The sequence below is a fragment of the Fundulus heteroclitus genome, chromosome 14 (genome assembly GCF_011125445.2).
Source record: "Fundulus heteroclitus isolate FHET01 chromosome 14, MU-UCD_Fhet_4.1, whole genome shotgun sequence".
Classification (NCBI taxonomy): Eukaryota; Metazoa; Chordata; class Actinopteri; order Cyprinodontiformes; family Fundulidae; genus Fundulus; species Fundulus heteroclitus.
In genome coordinates, this window is record NC_046374.1 from 19227057 (window position 1) to 19249297 (window position 22241).

The following is a 22241-nucleotide window of genomic DNA, read 5'->3' on the forward strand; positions in this document are numbered from 1 at the left end:
TGCTACTATGATGGAAGAGAAAACAAGTTAAAAAAGACAGAGGAGCCAGGATCAGGTGACAACGGCTTGTTGTCAGACTTAATCCGGACACAGCCTTTGATAATTACCATTTGATTCACCATTATTATTAATGCGCTGAAAATGGCTGTGAAATTATCATTTAGAATCGGCCTGTGATCTGAATGCACAGGCTCCTCTCTGGCTCCTACGCAGCAGGCAACTAACTCAATTTATTGTTATTAATGTTTACAAACTGTTGAGAGCTTGCAAGCGCATTAGGCTGATGGGAAATTACATTTAACCCAGCTGTTCGAGTATCGGTTTCTTATTTATCAGCCACATTTTCCAATTAAACTGCTCAAATTGATTACACTCATCCACAATAACCATCATTTTTATTTCATTAAATGTGCCTTCGAAACGAGGAGTTTTTGAAGGATGTGCAACATCTAAAGGGGTTAAGTTATGATGCCGCTTCACTGTGTGGAACACTACAGGCATGTTTTTTTTTTTTAACATAACAACAGCTTGTGGTTAATTCCTAATTAGTTGTTAAGAGGTTTGCTATTCAAACAGATAACTAAAAGCAACATGCGCAAGGAAATCAAAATGACCACATAAACAATAAAACAAAATCTTTTTATCTAGTCAGTGTGCATACAATAACTAAGGAATTTAACCAAATGTTCATTTTAATTACCAGGAAAAAATCTAACCTGTTTAGCTTATCCTGCAGTATTATATTATATTATATTATATTATATTATATTATATTATATTATATTATATTATATTATATTATATACAAGTTCAATATGAATTAATATTAATTGGTTTTAGATAAATTGGTATGGCATGTACAATAAACATAAAGGTAGTCTAAAAGGAGGCCCACACTTTTTATCATTTACAAAGGATCTTTATATTTTCTTAATTTGAGCAATTTTTGTAAGTAATCAGATATCATTTATTACAATTTAATTTAATGTTGCCTCTTTTATTGGCCTTATGCAAGCAGGGGTGTCAAAAGTGTTCACATCGATTACTCAAGTATAAGTATAGATACTAGGGTTTAGAAATACTAGTGTCAACTTAAACCTTTAACTCAAGTTAAAAAAGTACCAGATATAAAGCTATTTAAAGTATTAAAGTAGAATCGATTCCATTACTATAATCATATAGTATGATGTCAATATTAAAAACGATTGGGATTGAGTGTTTCACCCACATACATGTCCATTGAAAACAAACCATTTAGTACAATGCAAATGCATTAAATGTATATATGTGCAATACTGAGCATCAACATGAGTTTCATGGAGCAGAATATCTGATGTCTGGTTGCCTATAAGTATTGGTGCAAAAGGTCAAACTTCAGAGACATATTATCAATAACCTTTTACTTGTCATTAGAATGTAAATGAACATTCAAGTGTAGCTACAGGAATCAATGAGGGCAACAGATGTAAGATACCAAAACCGGACATGAAAATGAGTGCATTACCCTCTTATAACAATTACCTGTATACAGTAGACAGTGTTGTCAAATTGAATGATCAATCCTAGTGGTTAATCATATGAAAAAAAATAGAAAATAACCAAAAATCTTAAAAGTGCAGTGTTCTTCTATGTTTTGTTTTTGTTGGTGCGGTTGGCAAACAACTTGGTGCAGTACTGCCTCCAACCACAATCAAAATCATTCTGTTCGGGTAGCGCTATTTATCGGAATAGTTTAGTTTTTTTTTGTTTGTTTATTTGTTGACAAGCCAGAATGAAAACAAGTTGAAATAAAATAGAAGTAATGAGACTATTTTCAAAATGTAAGGAGTAAAAAGTACAGTTTACTGCTTGAAAATGTAAGAATTAGAAAAAAAAAAGTAGGGTAAAAAATAATTACTCCACTATACTTTCTAAACTATAGTTTCGTAAACTTAAGTAAGATAACACATTTCTAAACTATAGTTTCATAAACTTAAGTAAGATAACAAAGTATTTGTACTTAGTTTCTTAACACCTCTGTATGCAAGTGTGTAAAATAATTCATTTAGAAATTTTCGGTATAGGTATAAAAAATGTAGGTGATAGATTTGTCAACCATGTCAACTCTCCACAAGTTTTTTTTTTTTTATTCCAGCCCATTTACTTCTCATTGAACACTACTCCTCCCACATTATGACTGTTACAAACAATTTACCTTTATCATATAAAATACTATACAACCTGAAAGATAATTAAATTCCATTGCAATCACAAACACATGTAGCACCAAGCCTTCACTTCCCGAATTAGAAAAGAGGAGCAATTAAAACTAAATCTTCTGATTACAGGAACAGAGAAAACACAAGTGCAGTTTTGGTTGCATGCTTAATTAATTAGATCGAGAGGGCTGATTGGAAGAATTGCAGATAATTACCTGAATCTGTGCTTATTAATTAGTTATGATTAACAAAGAGGATGAACCAAAACACAAAGCATAGACATATCTTTGTCCTGGATGACCTATGTAAAATCCATTTGTTGGGCAAAAAATTTTAGGGGCCAGACTTCCTGTTTGAAGAGCTGTAAGTATGCTTGGAAAACCCGCATGGCTTATTTTGATATTTTATGCTTTGTGTTTTGATACTTTCCTTAAAGCATGCTGTTCTACTGACCTTGACCATGACACTTATGAGCGCGCATGGGACTGTGAGCAGAACTATGTTCTCTGTGAACCTGGCAGACCAGAGGGCGCCGTTTTGAACGCCAACAGCACGCAGCACCTCCTTGAGCCGTAGCTCCTTCTCCAGCACCAGGCTTTTGATGGTCATGCACACAGAGTACATGAAGGCCAGCACCAGGAACATGGGAAGAATGGCTCCAATACTCTGGATGAAGCTGGGCATTGACAATATAAACCAAATAATATCAGACGTGCATGATCACAAGGGGGTTTCACTGTGGCTAAACAGGGAAATTGTACCAAGACTGTCAAACAGATGCTCAGACTGTACATTGACGAAGCTCCTGGGTGCTTATATTTATAAGACCTTTTTGACACAATCAAACAACATAAAATTCTAGACGAAACCTCATGGAATTGCACTCTCTCTCTCTCTCTCTCTCTGGGACGCAGACGCTGTCTTCTTCCTGAGCAGTAGGACAGCTGATGCTGTTTATCCTTGCATTAATTGTTTAAAAAAAAACACAAGACAGGAGTTTGCTTTAGGCACTGCCCAAAAATATACAGGTTTGCTTGCTGTTAACTCAAATGTTGTGAATCAGAAGCTTACAGAGTCATGACACCATCATCCGGGCTTCCACGAACTGTGTGAAGGCATAGTGATCTTACTTAAGTTCATTCTCTGGCTTTGAAAAAAAAGGAATAAATTAATTCCATATTCTGTCATCAAGAGGAATAACTGCTGAATAAAACTGACTTCAGCCAGGAATAATATAGTTTGAATTAATTGTAGAAAATTAAAAAAAAATAGCTTACAAATCTGTTTTTAAACTGTATTTATAGTTGGACATATAGTGCTCTAGCTTTACGTAAGTTAAAGAGACTGTTCTTAAACACATTGTTAGCTTCATGTGTTCAAACAAAACTGATCTACAACAAATGTTAAATCCACAAAGGCAGCCTTTGTTTTCCATCATTTACAAGGGAAACATGACATAACACTTCCTTAGCAGGTAACAAACTTTTAAATTCCCCAAGAACAAACAAGACAATCTGTGTTGCATTCATGGACTTGATGCCTTTGAGGTGTTATCATTTTTATGCTGAGCTAACCTTTATAAAGTTGGTGCATCAGCTCAATCTAGCATTTAGTGCTTCAGCTTATGCCTGAGATGATGTACGATTTGGTGCCGTTACAACACAATAAGGCAATATTAAACTGGTTTCATAATGCCACAGAAATGCCATGTCAATATCTCCGGCGCTGTCAATATAAAAAAGTGCTTCCTTTGATTTATGCGACAGTGAAGGATAGATATCAAATACGCTTTGACAAAGTGTTCAACATTAATGCCTGCATATCCATAAACATCGGAGATGTAGTGCAAGCAAAGCAGTGTTCAGCACAAATGAAAGGATGAATGACGCATGGAGAATCTGCTGTCGCTGGAGGAACTGGGCCTATTCTATCAAGAAAATACTGATAAACAACATATGAAAGCGTATCTTCAGAGCGTGTGCAGAAATTAAGTACTATTATAATTCTGGACAAATCTTTATGAATTTTTTGCCATGAGGGATTACTTCACTCGTGCATCATGTTTCTTTTAAAGAGGGGTGCTTTTACATCTTTAACTCATTTCTCCTTTTCAGTTTTTCCCCCAAACTATCATGAATCATCCCATTAATTACCCATTGAAGTGTTTCTGTGAAATGTACACTGTCACTCACAGTCCCCCTACACATTGTTGGCATGTCTTGTGAAGATTTTGTCAAAAGTTTTACAATACGTACATTTTTACTGTTGACAGTGAGCTTTGGACATTTTGTTTTACCTTCCTTACCTCTCACGGTGTGTGATGTTAGCAAAGAATTCAGTCCTTGTCTAGCCTTGTCACAGTTCCCTTCATTTTAAACTTTATTCAAACATTGCTCCGACTGTAGATATGGGCAAGTTTAGGCAAGAAGCTATTTTCTTGTTGCCATTCCCTTTCTTATGAAGAAAAAAAACAATATGCTTTATATGTATAGTGTGTTCTCTTGTCATTTTTTAAGAGCAGGGAAGAGAAATGGGACTCAATATTTTTACACACCAAATACAAAAGTCATTGTTTTTGCGTAAACCTTTGTGGACACTTTATAAAAAACAAAGAATAAAAAAAAACACTTTGGTTACAGTCATAGGCATATTTCATTGTATTTAGTTACTTGACACCTCTGTCAAGTAAATGTTTTTGATAATAATTAACTTCCTTAAAATACTTTTTCAATAAGGCAAGAAGGCAAGCAAGAAGAAGTTTTGACGAAAGGAAAAAAAACAAATTGTATTAACCATATGGTAGATAAAAATTGAAATTATATTAAATTGGCTACCTGTGTATCAAGGAATTGATTTTAGTATCCTCTTCCTTGGCTTTTAAATGCTACTGGGCTCAACACATGGGGAGCGACAAACAACAGCGACAGGTAGCTGTCATTGCAACCAGGGTTGAACCCAACACACGGGATGTGACAGTGCAGGCAGGATTGCCAATCAGGCTCTCGGATCGCTTGTTTCCAAAACATTTGATTGGTCATGAAATTGGAGGGATTTTGACATTTTCATTGCAGTCTGTGACAGATAAGGCATCAAGGATAAAGAGTCAGAAGAATTTGTGGTAATTTGCTGAAATTTTGCTGGTAATTCTACTTTACAAAAGAAAAAAAAAACAATAACTTTGGGTTCATCCTATATTGGAGACAAGGAAACGGCATAGAGAACCTCATCATTTGATGGCCGCCCTCAAGGCTCATCCAGATAAATTCAGAGCCTACTACAAGCCTAGCTTTGCCATACAGAGAACTGAGTCTGGGACTGCTCACATAGAGCCCTCTTTCCTGATACAGACCAATCACAAGTGTGGCCGGGTTTTATATGTTTAGTGACGTGCAGTGCCAAAGTCCCAAGTCCACTAATCATTCAAAGGGCATTCTTGGTCCATTCCTTTTTACATAAATATACACCGAGTTGGAAATAACACCTTGTATCCTTAAGTTTTTGTGACAAAAATGACAAGAATCATTCACCGTAGTCTCCGCCCGACTGCGGCTTGCCATGTTGTAATATAGTGTGAAATGTTGATAGCGGAAGTCTGATTGTGTCTTTTTTACGTCACGTCCGCAGTTTCTCTGATTTGTTTACTTTATGCCTGTTAACCCCGCCCCAGAAAAAGCCTTCTATGGGAGCATTTCCAGACTAACTTCAGCCGTATCGAAGAGAGGCAAAAGTTAGTCTGGCTGGCCAGGCTACTGCAAGCCAACCCCTACTCAGTGGATGTAGTGACATGGTAAAACGACAAAAGTTGAAAAGTTTTTCAACATGTCTCTGTCGCATCACAAGCCCGCGTGTGCACGTCTACATGCGCTAGTTCGAAATTCCGCATACGCAAATTTTACCAGTTGGCTGCTGGAGGACAAGCGATTTTCGCCTCATACCACAAGTTCCATAGAAAATGAATGGATAGGGAGTGACGTCACCTTCAGTGTGTTGAGCCCTTTAATGGTCTTGTTAAAAACAAATCTATGCTGTCACACTATTTCCCATCATGCCACATGTGTTGGTGTACTGTAAAAAGCATTATGCAACTCTGTAAGTGAGGAAATGAAACAGAGTTACCTTTAAGTAGTGTGTTTGCATCTGGTGCAAACACACTACTGGTTAAACAGGTTTCTGATCTGATTAAAGACAATTATACTGTCTCTCATTTGCAAATGTCTATTTGCACACTTCAGTCTGTCAGGAACTGTCTGTTAAGGCATCCATGCAAGTTTCACAATCCTGCAACTAAATTTACTGCACAGTTTTGTAGTGCGCTATCTGACTTTGACTTGAAATTGAGTATTAGCTGCTAAGGATTATATACTTGCCTCTCAGGGAGAGTTTGTTTGTTTTTGTTTTTTTTAAAGGAAAAATGTCTTGTTATGGCTGTGTGTTGTGCATTCTGAGCCGGTGTCAGACTCACCAAAATCTGAATTATGGTAACACATAATGACAATAAAGCTCCTTGATTTAATGAAGTGTTCTGATGCATCAGGAGGGGGCGACATACATTTTGCCCTGATGCCACAGTCCTATATTTTTCCGTATCTAAGGATACAAACTCTGGAAATTAAAATTAAATGTGCCATGAGTGGCCCCCAGCGGTCAGAAAATCATTGGCCAAATTAATCAGAAAATACATAGGTTAATCTGTCAGGTCCACTTTTAGTTTTAAGCACCCAACATGTCAAAGCGAGTCCGTGCAGACAGCATAGTGCAGAGTAAGATTAAAGCAAAAACATTATTACTGAGTTACAGTTGACTCACAGTTGTCTCAAATAATTGAGTCTGTAGCAGTGGTGCGCATGTGCAATACACAAGGAATTTTCGACCATCTTCAAAAAAAAAAAAAAATATTAGTGACATGCTGCCTTATCTGGTGGTTAAATGTGTATGTTAAATATGTTGTAAAGTGATTCTGCAGTATTATTATCCTATGGTATTCTGTCCTCCGATGCCATTAAGTCTGATACACCATAGTGTCACAGAGTTATTATGCAGCACATTTTTTCCCCTCTGCAAAAGTACTAAAACTAAAGGCAGAAGCTTCCCATTTTTTCAGTGGAAAATTATGCTACCACTGCAAAATGTGATTTTATTTTAAGGCTTTTTGCATATTATACCAAGAGTAGCAGTAACAGTGGTATTTTGCAAAATAGTACAAAATCAATGATTACATATGGTTAGCTGCAAGAAATAAAAGTTCAGCAATAGAAGTATAATAAGAGAAAAATGGATGTTTTTGGCAACGCACAGTACTAAAATAATTTATCACCTTTCTAAACAGGTCCCAGAGGCCTATTCAAAGGATCAGTTGAAATAGTTTCCTAAAAGTTCACACCCCTATCAACTAAATCCGAAACCCTGCACTAGCTTACTTACATAAAATCATCTCTTTGAAGAGATAATTAAATCGATACACTGCCACAAATAGCTAAGTGATACATGTGAAGCCTCCAGTGAGATGTGCAAAAAGTCTGAATATTAAGTCTGGTATTATCTGCTCCTAACAGGCTGTAGCGACTGACGTCCTGCGTCAGTTAACTCCTTCTGTGACTGTTCTCTCCCTAAGGGGAAAGAGATCAGTCATGCACACTGTGTCTGACACTGACAACCTTGCCACCAAGACTCTCGTGAATTATACATCTGCTGATCGATCAAAGGTGCTTAAGTAATAGAACCCGAGGCAGCTCGCACGTTGTGGGGCTTCGGTTACATTGGCAGGCTGGCCTAAATTGGGAAAGCTGGTGGACAGATAAACTGAGATAGAGCGGAGCACACTCTCCTCAGGGGGTTTGCATACTCAAAAAAAAGCTTCCTGTCTCATTTTGAGCAACCATTTAGTTGCAGTGCTGGAAAGAAGGGTCTGCTGAAGGCAATATACTTTATTTTCTAATTTGGGTTTGTTTATTTAGCTAACACAAAATGTACATTAGGATAAAATATTATTGTGTTCCTCTAACAGTGTCAGTCATTCTATACATTTTCTCTGTTTTCCTAACAGACTTATTTTGAAATTAATTTACAGGTATAAGTGGACTTAGACAAAAATATAAATGAATTCTGACAAATTACGATTTTCCTTGTTTTATAGAAATGTGACTTAAATATTTACATAAAGAAAACAATTGTTTATTATATACTGCTACAGTGACAAAATGAAAAAAAAAAAAGATAAAACTTTCCAGTTATCTGGTTAAACTAAACATGTTTTTTACCCGGAGGAGGACATTAAATGAAATTGGTTAATTGTAATGTGTGCATGTTTTAATATTTGTTAATATGTATCATATTTTCATTGCCAATAATATGTTGCCATTATTACACAGCATATGTAGTAATGTCTAATCAAAGTGTTTGTTGAGAAATAGCTACAATTTTAAACATCTAACCCTTAGTTTTCTTCATCAAAATTGCAAAAGCACTAAAGTAACTTCTGTTTGTTTCTTTGTATGGTCCACCAGGACCTTACTCTCAAATTTTAGATCAGTTCTCAGATTTCTTATCTGGCTTAGTGTTGAATACTGATCAGGTCATTATAGTGGGGAATATCAACATTCATACTGACACTGAAAGTGATAGCCTAAATGTAGTCTTTAATGCCATTTTTGACACAATTAACTTTCCCCAAAACACCCGCTGGTCTACCCGCTCTTGTCTTCATATGCTGGACCTTGTGCTCGCATATGACATTGAGGCGGAACAAATAACAGTATTTCCTCATAACCCTGTCCTGTCTGACCATCTTTTAACAATCTTAGAGTTTTTTCTAACAGAGTATACTGAAAATATCATTATCATAGCTTCTCATGAGACATTTCTGTGACAACTTTTAAGATAGTGGTATCAAACCCCCAGACCAAATGTTGCAGACCCAGATTCCGTGGAACCAAATGTATGAATCTGAATTTTTTTTTTTTTTTTTTTTGAAAAATTTACATATTCTCTTTCTTACATTCATCTATGACTAACTATTCATACATGTCAAGACACATGTCTCAGTCACATCAACAAATCCACTGATAGTGTCACATGTCGGTGGCTAACCGTATTGCTGAGGCTAAGAAGCCATTCACTGTTCGTGAAGAATAATCCTACCTGCTACTAAAGTAATTTACTATAAACTTCCAGGCTGCACAATGACTGCAGCCCTAAAAGTATGTAAGAATTGTTAAAATTAAAAAAAGTTAAAATAAATTAAGGCATATACTGGGCATCAGCAACATACTTTGGGTGTAATTTTCTCCCACTGCCCCAACAGGTGATCGTCTCGGTGCATATAAACAAGCTCAGGGCTCCCACTGATTTGGCATGGTGAGTAGTATTTTGAAATACACTTTGTATTTATGAATGTTTATGATATTTATGAATGTTTATGATATTATTATATTTAGGAAATACAATTTTTTTTATATACAAGTTGTATAATTTTTTGTTGTATTTATCTACAACTACTTAAAGGTAGGTCCATGAAAATATTGCTTGACATTAAGCAGGCTTCCAGAGGGTAGCAGTTAAGTTTCTTTCAAATTGATGTTCTTGTTTATAGTATTACTTCCTCATTGCATGTTTCATTAAACAATATAGCACCCTTGAAAAAGAAGGTAATTAGTCATAGGAGGCATGCTCCCTGCTTTACTCAGAGCTGTGTATTTTAAAGCACACTAGTAAATTTGAGAGAGAATGGTGCTCTACATATTTAAAGGAGTCCTACTTAATCTGGAAAATAGTCCACTTTTGTATAAAAAAGACCCTTTGTAAAGTTAGATCTGTCTCATATTCTGTCTCTTTGTGTTTTGGCTGATCTATCCATTTTCTCTGTTCCATTCACCTTAATCAGCTTCACCTGCTGCTGCTAAATGATCTCTAAGCCTTTTCATCTGGGATTCTGCATATTTAAAGGAGCTATAACTAAAACATTTACTGTAAAATCACCCTAAATCATTCTCATTTATCACCAGGGATGGAAGTAACATTTCCTATAAACAATCGGTCCTCTCCATCAACAATGTCCTTGTCAAGTTTTTCTACTTTCAAACCTAGAGGTACGGTCTGGACCTACTTCGGTTTAGAGTGTAGCCCATGTTTACTTCCTGGTTCCTGAACCAATCATATGAGATTACCCAGGGTTCCCAAAAAAAGAGTACAGCATTTGGTATTTTATTTTGGCAAAAGAGCAGCAGCCTGCAAACATGGAAGCTAGTAAAAGAAGCAGAGCAGAAATAGAACAGAATCCAACATTATGTACCTGTCCTGTGACAGTAAAAATTCACTGTAGTTTCACAGTCGCACGACCACTGGGTAAATGGTGGGTGTTCGTGTAAGGCATTGTTTGTGTTGTTCCGATTTTAACCACTGCGTGCCATTATTACTTATTGTTCCTATAAACTTGCCTCCCACAACCATTCTTTGCCACATCGTCTCATCTCACAACCTGCATGAACCTCATCCATTTCTTGTGTCGTACCGCCAGCCAATCCTGTCTTCCTTTTGCCTATGTGCTCCATCAGCTTTATTGTGTTCTTGTATGGATTTTTGACTGCTCACTCTGCCCTCTATAGGTATTCATCAGCTACTACTCTGGTCAAATACCTGCCTTTGTCATCATTACCTAGTCAGCATGTCTCAGTCAACTTCTGTCACCAGCCATCACCAGCCTGTCCTGTCATTATGTGTTTTGGGTCAGTCATCACCTGCTTGTTTTACCTATTATCATCTCCAAATTCTTCATTCAACTCTTTTAAACGCAAGATTGTGTCCTGCTAAAATATCGGGTTTCTTGGTCCAGTCATAATAAGATCAGTGTATTTTGATAATTAATAGAGGGTAATAATAATAACCCTAGCTTTATTCTTAAATTTAGTCACAGATTTGTTGAGCCATCGTTTCCCTCAGCTCCTGATATAACTCAGTAACTGATATACCGGGCAAAAAAAATCAAACATTGCAGAGTAGTAGAAGACTGCTAACGTGACTCTCGTCAGATGGATTTGGTTCTGCAGGGCTCCACACATCCATCTGAAATTACTCCATTGGAGATGTATTTCAGACGGAGGGGCCTGATCAAAAATCCTTGCATATGATTGGATAAACCACTTGTCCGTCATCTTTACTTCAACCACTCACATCGAAACCAACCTGTGACGCTTTTGCCAACCCCCCCTCCAGTTTTTCAACTTTTAACTCTATCTTCTCTCAGTTTATTTGTTGTTCGTCATTGTTGACATCTGGCCTGGTGTTCTGTTCAGCTGTGAAATATTTTTGATGGGGAACATTAGCTGAGCCACTGCAGCCGACAGCTTCATGTTCTCCTTTTATACAGATGGCGCTGTCTTTCAGTGGTTAACAGCACCATTTCACCTGGATTTTTGGGACCACAGAAGCGCAGAATCCTAAAAATCTTTTTGAAGAACATTTTTAATACATCTACTTTTTCGAATGAAAATGAATGCCACACACTTGATAGTTCTCCTGTTTATCATATGTAATGCATGCTGACTGAATTATTTTGACAATAGCCTGTAGCACACGCATTAGTTTTTTTCGAGACCTTATTATGCTCTTTTTATCTTTGTTCCTTTTCTTTCAAATTCATGTGAATAACATTTTTGAAAAGCTGAATACGTTCTCGTCTGACCCCTAAAACCCACAATTACATCTGCTTTTGCAATATTTTCCTTTTCTTCGTCTTCACTTCCACCTTCAACATTTTTGGCAGTACAACACCCGATGAACCAGAACAACCTGGGCAGCTTCAACCACAGCTGACCCTGTTGGCATCTTCAAACATGAGATAACCAAACTGGTTTAGCTCCCAGTACTGTGTCATTCAACCTGAACGCAGGCCTGCAGTGGTAGCGTGGGATGCAGCCAGACCCCTGCAGGGGCCTGATATCCCCTTAAATGGTCTTTTATCAGCAGCCTGTGCTCTGATGCACGTTTCTGAATCAAAGGCATGTCTTGTTTGGATCCTGATGCGCTGCTCCCCATCAGCAGGTCTCACATTCACATAGCATTGATAGAAACAAGCAGAGATGATGTATAGTGAAGGTTTTTATCTGTTTACAAAAACAAAATTCAACTATGGCATTCAGTTTTATACTGCATGCATAGACCAGATCACAGATCAGTAGCATGCTGGACTAATCAATAGGAGTAGACACGATTCTACAAGAAAATGGTTGAAAACAAAAATCTTAAAGTCATCATTCATACAGCAGAAAAACATTTTGTATCCCCTTTAAAAAACAAACAGTGTACTTCTGCCATCAGGAAAAAAAAGCTTTCCACCTCATTTTGAGGATGGATTTTTGCATTTTTCATATTTTATCTCCTGAAATTATTTGCACGTTTTAATATAATCAACGAAAACCCATTCAGCTTCGAAGTTACTGGTCCAAAACCGTTGCTAATTTCCATGGTGCAAAGCAAGAGCATGTCAATTTCATTTGAATCAACATAAGAGCGTATTAAAGAAGCAAGTCTGTCTATGTGTGTGTTCCTGTGGGACATTTTTATGACCTACAGTAGTAGCACTAACACAGAGACGCAATAATACAATTTAATCCAAACAGTAAAAGGGACCTCTTAGAAAGGAATGTAATGCAAATGTGCTGTTTAAAAAAAAAAAAGAGTTGAATTAATAGCTCAGGATCTGTGGCTTTATGAGCAACCTCTGGTCAATATGGATAAAGAAAAAAATACAGTATTTTTTCTGTATTGAACTATTTCAATAATAATCATCACTATACATCAATATTTCAAGTTTAATAATGTTCCTTTCTGAAAATAAGTGTTATCAATTAAAAGAGATTTATTGTCTTACACATATCATAGACACATAAAACATAATTCTATTAATTATTGTAAAATGTTATGGTTTACAAGTCAAGAAGTAAAACAATGCACTTTCTGCAGGTTGCAACAACCATACGCAGTGCAACTGTGTTCCACTAAAAACAAATTGATGCAAATTCCCCACTTAAAGTCTCGCCATCTTGTAAAAATGACTAAACAGGGGTGGCTCTAAAAGCATTTTTACCCCCTAACATCAACAGCAAAATTAATCTTAATTTGCCATTTTTATCTATTTTTGCCAGAACTTACTTAAAAAAAAAAAATGGACCAGTTAGTTTGATCCTAAAGTGCAAGAAAAAAAGGTGATTCCAGATTGTGATCAAAATGAAAGTACAAAAAAGGATGTTTAGAGTAAAGTCCAGAAATGGTCATATCCCTGGCAAACTGGGGTTCAAAGTATTTTTTTTTAATGCGAAATCTTTCAAAGTGACCAGCATGTTTATTCTGAATGAACATAATATCTACATGAAATATTTTAGATTCTGGACATTTGGGTTTAACTGTATCTTCTGCCCTATTCACCTTTATTGTCACCCCTGATAAATAAACTGCTACACTCCTAAAATGTTTTCATTGCAGCAGCATAATAGTGTTATACTTTAAAATATTTAGAGAAATGCTACTTTGAATTTAAGGGAAACAAAACCCGTATCAATATTTAAGAATTATTTTATTTATTTATTTACATTTTGTGTCACCTTTACTTGACAGTAGGCTGACAAAAAATGGGGTTAAGAGAGAGGGTTAAAAAATGTCGTAAGGGTCCATGGGCCAAAACTTGAACCCGGGACGGCTGCGTTGAGGACTGAGGCCTTTGCACATTAGTCACGCACACTACCCCTGAAAAAGAAAAAACAAATGCGGACGGACCTAAAGATTCGGGTGATGGCAAGGAAGCCTTCCAACTTCAAACACGTGGAGCCTTTCACCAAAAATGAATAGTCAATAATACCAGTGCAATCATGTAAAATGCTGGTCAGCAGTTATAAGAAGGGTTTGAACACTGTAATCTCAATCAGGATTTTCCCCCCAGAAATTATTAAGAAAAGTATAAATAGTTTTTGACCTGTAAATTTACATTTAATGTAAAATAAAATGTTTTTTTTAAACGATTTCACATGTACACAGCCTTGTCTTTCGGAAGATGTGTGTGTGTGTTATTTCCAACCTGAAACAAGCTTTTTGCCATGGCGTATACATAATTCTGGGTTTAACCGTGTGTCAGAGTCCTGCACCGGGTCAGGTACCTGCCAGATACCGGTGGGTACTCATATAAAATGTTCAGCTACGGGTAGAAATAAAACCATGTTATTACACGGGTACGGGCACAGGTATAAGTAAACAAAATGCAGGTGGGTAGTATTGAAAGAGTTACAGCGTGAATTAAATGTATCATTTATATTTTCTTATGTACTGACTCTACATCTTAATAAGCAAATTAATTCAAGAAGATCCAGATAATGGTTATTTTTTAAGCAACGAGACAACCTTTCTTACTTCGGCCAATTACGTCACTCCATTGTATAGCACGAGCCACAAAGCAAGATGGACAGCTAGCAGTGTAGCAGGCATGTCATGGAGGGATTACAGGCAAAAATGGCCTCTGGTGACTACCAAATAACGGACAATACATCATCCAAGTCCGAGAAATTTGATGTGATTCGAGACCACAAGAACAACACTGTCAGTGGATTTGCAGCTTGTGAAAATGTCACAAGCTTTTAGATTTTGTAAGCTGATTGCGTTTGTGGTAGAAAGAAAAGGCCCCGCGTTTGGCTTGTTTATGGCTGGTCACCTGTGAGCGCAGTGCCTTTACTGCCCCTGTTATTAAGACGGTATTCTGCTGCAGCTGCAAAAATAAAGCCCGTTGTGACTAAAGACGGCTTTGTGTATACATTGTGATCATGGGTCGGATAGCACTTTATTAGTCACGTATCTGGGCGGTCTCGGGTTTTAAATGGGGATAATTGCAGATAATGGGTCGGGTCTCGGTTCTGAGCTCTGAGGGTGCGGGATTGTATCCATGCAGGATTCTGCTGTGTGTACTATTAAAATGGATATATTATTTGGATCAAAATGCTTTTCCATCTAAATCCAAAGGCAAAAAGTTTAGCAGCAATTGCTACTGCACTTTGTTGTAGCTTTGACTGATTGGACTGTAGCAAATTGTACATTGGGTAAAGATTACTACAGTCCTCAACACCTGTAAAATGGAAAAACAGCTGGACCAGGAAGACCCATCCCTGGGATAGCCGTCTGGTGACTGGGCAGGAGTCAGGTGCCCATAGGTCACTCTGATGGAGCTTTAAATGCCTGTCACAGAGCTTAAAAACTACTCAGAATTACAACCAGCACAGCAGCCCCCCATCAAATCACCCTTTTATGGCAGAGTGGCTGAATAGAACTCTTAAGTTGAGGCTAGATGACAGCTCCTATTGAGTTTAGAAACATTAAAAAAAAAATTTTTTTAAATACTTGGTCTGGAGGGAGAAAAATTAAACCTTTTCAGAAGTACACTGAAAAACACAGACACCTGTCTATTGCATATTTAATGCCAAACTGTCCTTTAACAGGTTCCAGTGTGACATATTTGTGTGTGGGACAGATAGACTGCTCACAGGTAGAGGGGAAATCCATTTTTTGCCCCAAAAATTGTTTATTAAGGCAAAGCATGTAAGCTGAGACCATTGTTGATTTCATTTCATTTCAAGTTTAAATGTGCAGAAGCAAAAAGCCTTAAGAGCAGAGAAGTCTAAGATCTCAAACACTGTGACACATTTCCTAATGTTTGAAGTCAAGAGGGTTATTAGGTAACATTTTTATCTTATGAAAGAAGACTCTTCTTCAAGAAGCCGACCCAGCATCAAATCCAGATTCATTTTGCATAAGCTTGTATCTAGCTTTCATCAGATATCAGCATACAGTCATAGTAAAAAGAAATGACTCCCTCTTTTAAATTCAAGTTTTTAAAACCCAGGGCTTACTAAAAATGTTGATGATGTTTGTGATAATTGTGCTGTCATTAAACTATTTATCATTCAAACTGATATATATAAAGAATGAGATGGAGCTCTCCTTTGTTTTGCAGTTTCGCTCAACATTAAACAGGGTCTTGGGACACGTTTGGACATCCACTCTTGGAAAAACTGGCAGTTCTCTTAAATATTCCCAATTTGGGAATAATCCTTCATGCTGTAGAATAGTGGACTCATGTGGAGTGAATTTTAATGCCAAATCCTGCACACAAACAAAGCAAATTTTTCAAACTGCTGTGCCCGTTTTGGCCAGCTTTTAACTCATACATCATTGCTCAGGGCTCAGATGGTGATGCTGTTCCGAAGACCGCCCCTTCTGTCTCTGTCCCACCCCGTTTGCTTTTACGTTCCCAAATTCATATTGAGGTGTAATAGACAATACAGTGAAAAAATAATGTAATTAAAGAAGGGTACAAATGGGCTCAGGAATATCCATTGGGAATACAAATACAACAGAGACATCTTAAAGAAGCAAAATGTCCTTATTTTAGCTAGAAAGAACTAAAACATAGTTTTGTAAAGAACTAAAGGTATCTATTTAAATGAACTATGGTATGATGTCACACACTATCTCTCTATGTTGTTTTCCAGTTTCTAGTTTGTACTGCCGGGCTAGCCACGCATTCACGTATGTGCATGTGAACAGCTGCCACTCAGGGCTTAGCCCCTCCCTCCCTCCCCGTAAAATGTTGCCACCACGTTCACCTGCAGACGATGCAGATCTATTATTAGCACAAAAGAAAAAAAGAATGGTCTTTGGCAAATAAGTTGTCAGATAAGCAGAGGACAAACATTGGCCTAGAGTTTCCAAGGTGGAGGACCTGGCGAGAGCAAAAGCAGCTCCAGTTCGACTCAGAGCTAGCTTTTCTCCTTCGGACAGGAGAATAACAGCATGAAGTCAAATGTTTGTGTTTGTGTGGGCTAATTGTTTGAGTTTGATCAGCAATAGGCCAGGCGTTACTGTTATGTTAGGCAAGTAGCCGGTAGCCCAGTGTAAGAGAGAGGGAGAGCTGCATTGCTGTTGTGGACCGTGGACATTGGTCCCACTGTGTGTGGTGAATTGTGCCGCCAGGTTAATGCCTTTGGTCAGCTCGGCTTAGCCTGGCCTACATCCTGCAGCACAAATACTTCCACTTGCCATAATACCATAATATGGATTCATGACGGAGTGTGGCGCTGAAAAGTGAGGTGTGGATGGAGGGGGTGTGGGGGGCGCATTTGACCAGTTTCCCAAGTATGGTTGTAGCAAAGTAAAGTCACCTAGGTAGAGCCACATATCATTACCATACCCAACCCTTTCACTGAGGAGCGTAATCTGGCTTGCCAATACCACACCCTACAAAAAGGTGACATTATTTTTTAATGAAATTCTTTAGAGCAGCTATATCAACTACATGAATGAGTTTATAGAATAATGCCATGGCACCTTCATAAGAGAAGACAGAGATATGTTTAGTAATTAAAAGAAATTAAATGTTGGTCGGAAATTTAAATAATATGTAATTAACGAAAGATTTGCAAATATATTTGAAAGTGAAAGAAAAAATAAACAGACGTTAAAGAAACCAAAATGAGAATAAGGCCGTAGAGATTAATTATAAAAGATAGAATTTCATAAATAAATAAATAAATTGAAGTTGAAATATTAATTTATGTTTCTAGTTAGTTCTTAAATAAACCTTTTTTACTCGGTTGCATTTAATGGCACATTAATTCATTGGTTAAACTATTCATCGGGTGAGTGATTCATTTATTATCATATTTATTTGTTTTGCAATTTATTCTTAATTATGGGAGGATTGCTCCTCCTTACCATTGCAGTGTTTAAATGTTTTTCATTACGTGCTTCAAACCTACCAGCGACTTCAGATGAAAGTTAGACGATGCAGCCTAGTCTAGTACATTTACATAATGGAGCAGAAGTGTTCATGATAAATATGTCCACTGTCGCTTCTAAACATTCTTCTATTTAGAGGGTATAATTTACTATGTTATTAAATCACAAATTAAAAGAAACAAGGCTTTTGTTCTTTAAGAATAAAAAAAGAGTAACTGATTAAAACATCTAAAGTATTTTTCCCCTGGAGAAACAGTTCAGGCTGTGAAAAGAGAACCATCAGAATTTTTCCACATCATGGCTTGCTTCGTTTTAATGGTTCTTCCTTTCTGTGATGCCATTGTGAATTATTTATAGGTGAAAAAGCAGTTTTTGAATGTTAATAATTTAAAGAAATTGCCCAAATCTCAGGACAGACAAAGTGCTGATTGTTGGATGGCTGTAAGACCATTTCTTGTGTGCAAATATTTGTCGTGTTTTCAAACTGAACTGTTCATGTGTAGCGTTAAAATCTGCAAGGATTCAAGTGAACCCATAATGTTCATGTCTCTATTTGTGTTTTATTCCTCTTTAAAAAAAAAAGATCTCAGAATCCCCTAATTCACATTATTATTATAAAAACAACATAATTTCCCCCTAGCTTGGGTACATTTTGAGCGTATTTTACTGTAATCAGAAACAATTCATCATTGATTCTGAATCTTTATTCCAATTATTCTTCCTGTTGATGACATGACCTCTTTTTTCCTTATTGATGGGACTACTGCTGTATGGCTGGAAGGCATTTCCAAACCCCTAAAGAGCTCTTGCCTTGTGTTCCTTTAATTTGATGATAAATGATACAGATCTCTCCACAATTATTGACATCCCTAGTTAAATGCGTACAAAATCCTTAAAATAAAGAGCTGTTATGAGGGCTTGGTGACCCTAAGATGCATCTCCAGTTATTATACAGTGAACAATGGAGATTTTTTTTCTTACTGCCAAAATGCTCAACAAGTGTTGAGGCAAGTTCTTTATTCAGCCGTGTGTGTCATTTCCCCTGTTGTTTTAACGTTTTTAGCTTTTATTCTGACTTTACAGGTGGGCAAGAACTCTTCCTTACTTGAAAGGCATGCTGTTATGTTTTTCCCATTTTGTAGAGTACCTAAGAGATCTTGGTCCTTGTGTCACGTCTTTTTATACCTCAGATAAACAAGAGGTCATGTATTACAAAAATTTATAAAGATATAAATGCCAAAGGAATTAAAAACTACAAATACATTTGAACAGTAAAATTAACCAAACTGTGCAAGGGGGTCCCCTTAGTATTACAAGATTGTCAACTTTTTAAATTTGTATAATTGTGATTTCATATAAGAGAAAAAAGCTATCCATACTAACCATCACTGGTTGTGCTACTGATGGCATCAATAACTACCAGCAAACATTTGATATATATATATATATATATATATATATATATATATATATATATATATATATATATATATGTATGTATGTATGTATATATATGTATATATATATATATATATATATATATATATATATATATATATATATATATATATATATATGTATGTATATGTATGTATATGTGGAGGAATTGTGGACTGCAATTTTTTGTTAAATCTTTCTACTTCAGCCACATTGATCAAGTTTGGGTTTTAGATCTTTGTTCTGCATCATAACCTAATGCTTCTGACTTTAGGGTCATGAACTGATGGCCAGAGATTCTCTTTCATAATTTGCTGGGGGAGAGCAGGGTTCTTGATTTCACCATCTTTGACCAACTATGAGACGTTCTTGCTCTGAAAAGCTGTGCTGTTTTTTTTGACAGATGCAACAGGAAAGGCAGCTTCCAAAAAGTGAAACTTTTCTGCTGCCGCTCTGTGGAACATTTCCCCAAATGTTTTAGGGATCATCAAAAAAAGGCAAAACTTGAGATTAACCAAATTGCATAATAATAATAATAATTATTTTTTTTTTTTATCAGCAGTGTTTTTTTGTCTTGGGACTCTTCAATGGATGTCCTTTTTGCCCAGTTTTATGTTTTTACTCTTCTTGCCATGGACCTTAACATTTGCAGAGGCAGGTGAGGCCTGCAGTGCTTTAGATGTTGTTCTGAGGTTTTTTGTAACATACTGGTTGAGTCACCTGGTTTTGGTGGGTTTGCCACTCCTGTGAAGTTCATCAGTTTTATTTTTTTCCATTTGTAACAATGGCTCACACTGTAGATTGCTGAAATCTCAGACTTAGGAAGGGCTTTTTAATTGATTCTTAACTGACAGATTTTAATGACTTTCTTCATCAACTTTTCTTAAATGTCTTTAGAACATGGCATGATGTGTGGCTTTTTCAGCTAATTTTTAGCTAATATTGGGAAACAAGTTTGATTTCAGTAAGTAATTAAGCCTGAATTTAGTTACTATTCTTTGTACTTACTCAATATCTCTGTCAGATATTACAATCTATTTGATGTTCTGAAAAATGTCCTGTGATGGACCTTCCGCCTGTCCAGGGTGTGCACTGCCTCTTGCCCAATGAATGCTGGAGATAGTTAACAGAACCACCATGACCCAGCAAGGATAAGCAGTTGTGAACAGTTTACATGGAGCTTATGCTACAACAATATAACAATATAAGGCTTCATAGAATTTTTATGAGGACTGCCAAAAGGTGTGGTGATGGCTTCACAGTTGAAAAGCTACTCCTATCACTATATAAAAATGTTCAGGGGAAAAAAAAGGGATGGTCTGCCAATTAAAAAACTGGGCAAAGTGCACTTTGGAGAGAATGGAAAAAAAAATCCCCCAAAAAGCATGGGAGACTCAGTGGTAGCTTAAATAATTAAACAAACACAAAGTATTAGAAATTTTCCTGTGGTTTGACTAAAATCAATATTTTTCGCTTACTCTTGTTTTTTTTCCCTGTCTTCTTTGATTCCAGCTGCCTTGCTGACCCTCTACACATAATTACATTTCCTCTCAAATGTACATTTTCAGTGCTTAGTTTAAACACTGACATTGGCAAGGGAGCTTTCTACAGGACACAAGCATAACAGCACAGATATTAAATTAAAAGCATGTTAGATGAATTGAAGCATTTCTCTGCAGGGAAATCTAAAAGGGCTTAGGTAACTAATAGTGCCATTATTTACCTATGTGGAGCATTGAGAAGCACCTCCTAAACCGGATACAGAAGTATCGCTTTAAAATGTCTTCCTTCACCTATAATCGCAAGCTGATGGAAAGCGATTAAAACGTGTGTACTCACGCATCATCCACAAAGCAAGGGTATGGGATTTGCTGGACAAAAACACCAAGCGGCTGAGACTTGGACGTTCGTAGGCGTATGACAGCGTGGTCCATCATGTCCTGAAGGTAGGCGAAGCCTCCCCAGATGTAGCGCATGTCGTTAAAGGGATTGTCCCTGGCTCCAGGAGACCATGACCTTATTAAAAAGAAAGTCAGACAATGATATGTCACTGGAAAGGGCAAGTAAACCACAAACTGAACAGTCAGACATCCATCCTTACTGTTTTAGAAGTCATTATACAGCAAAAAAAAGATTGAAAAAACTGCTTATATTGCACAGAGAAAATATATTTTCCTTCATTTGGTGCATATCTTGTTCTTATAGATTTAATTTTGTGCTTGTTTATTAAAGACATAGCTTACCGTTCCAGAAGAAACTTGTAGCTACGGACCGATTAAGCTACACACAACGCGCTTCTGTCATTGCACTGATTGACAAAGAGTAAGGGTCTCTCTTTAAATCCAACCAAAGTTTTACATTGTGCTTGCTTTTACATTGCAGGATGAAAGCAATTCAATTTTGATTACGGCTTTGTTAGACATAATCCTATTGCTGTGTTGCATTTATAGTCAGAAATCAGAATGTGTTAAAGGTCACAAATATCAACTTGACGGTCCCCTATGTTCATCAAATCGCAACATCAAATATGGCTACTGTGTGCATAAAACGACCTTCATGCCCTCACTTTTAATCAGACACACTTGACATCCCTCGTGTGAGTTTTAATCTTGGAGTTTTTTAACTTCATTTAGCTGCTAACTGTGGTACAGTGCTAACTGAAGCTTGTGCATAAATTATTGCATTAGGATGAGTTTATTTCAGTGGGATACCCAAACATGGTATGAGTTTGTGCCAATGTTCTGGTGACTGTGTAAGTGCTAGCCATCCAATCCTTAGCCAGTCCTATAAGGATTATACTCAGGCCAGACGGATACTGATTTGGTTTCATATTTTGGA

General features: G+C 36.8%; 1 protein-coding gene across 1 annotated transcript in view; it reads right to left on the reverse strand.

Annotated features, from left to right (window-relative positions):
* The window catches only part of LOC105937282 (phospholipid-transporting ATPase ABCA1), a 259683-nt gene that overhangs the window by 172545 nt on the left and 64897 nt on the right, over positions 1-22241 (reverse strand). Inside the window, exons 13-14 of the mRNA XM_036146479.1 lie at positions 21243-21419; positions 2652-2874 (exon numbers count right to left, since the gene is read on the reverse strand). Of these exons, the coding sequence (XP_036002372.1) occupies positions 2652-2874; positions 21243-21419 (400 nt within the window). The remainder of the gene's footprint in view (positions 1-2651; positions 2875-21242; positions 21420-22241) is intronic.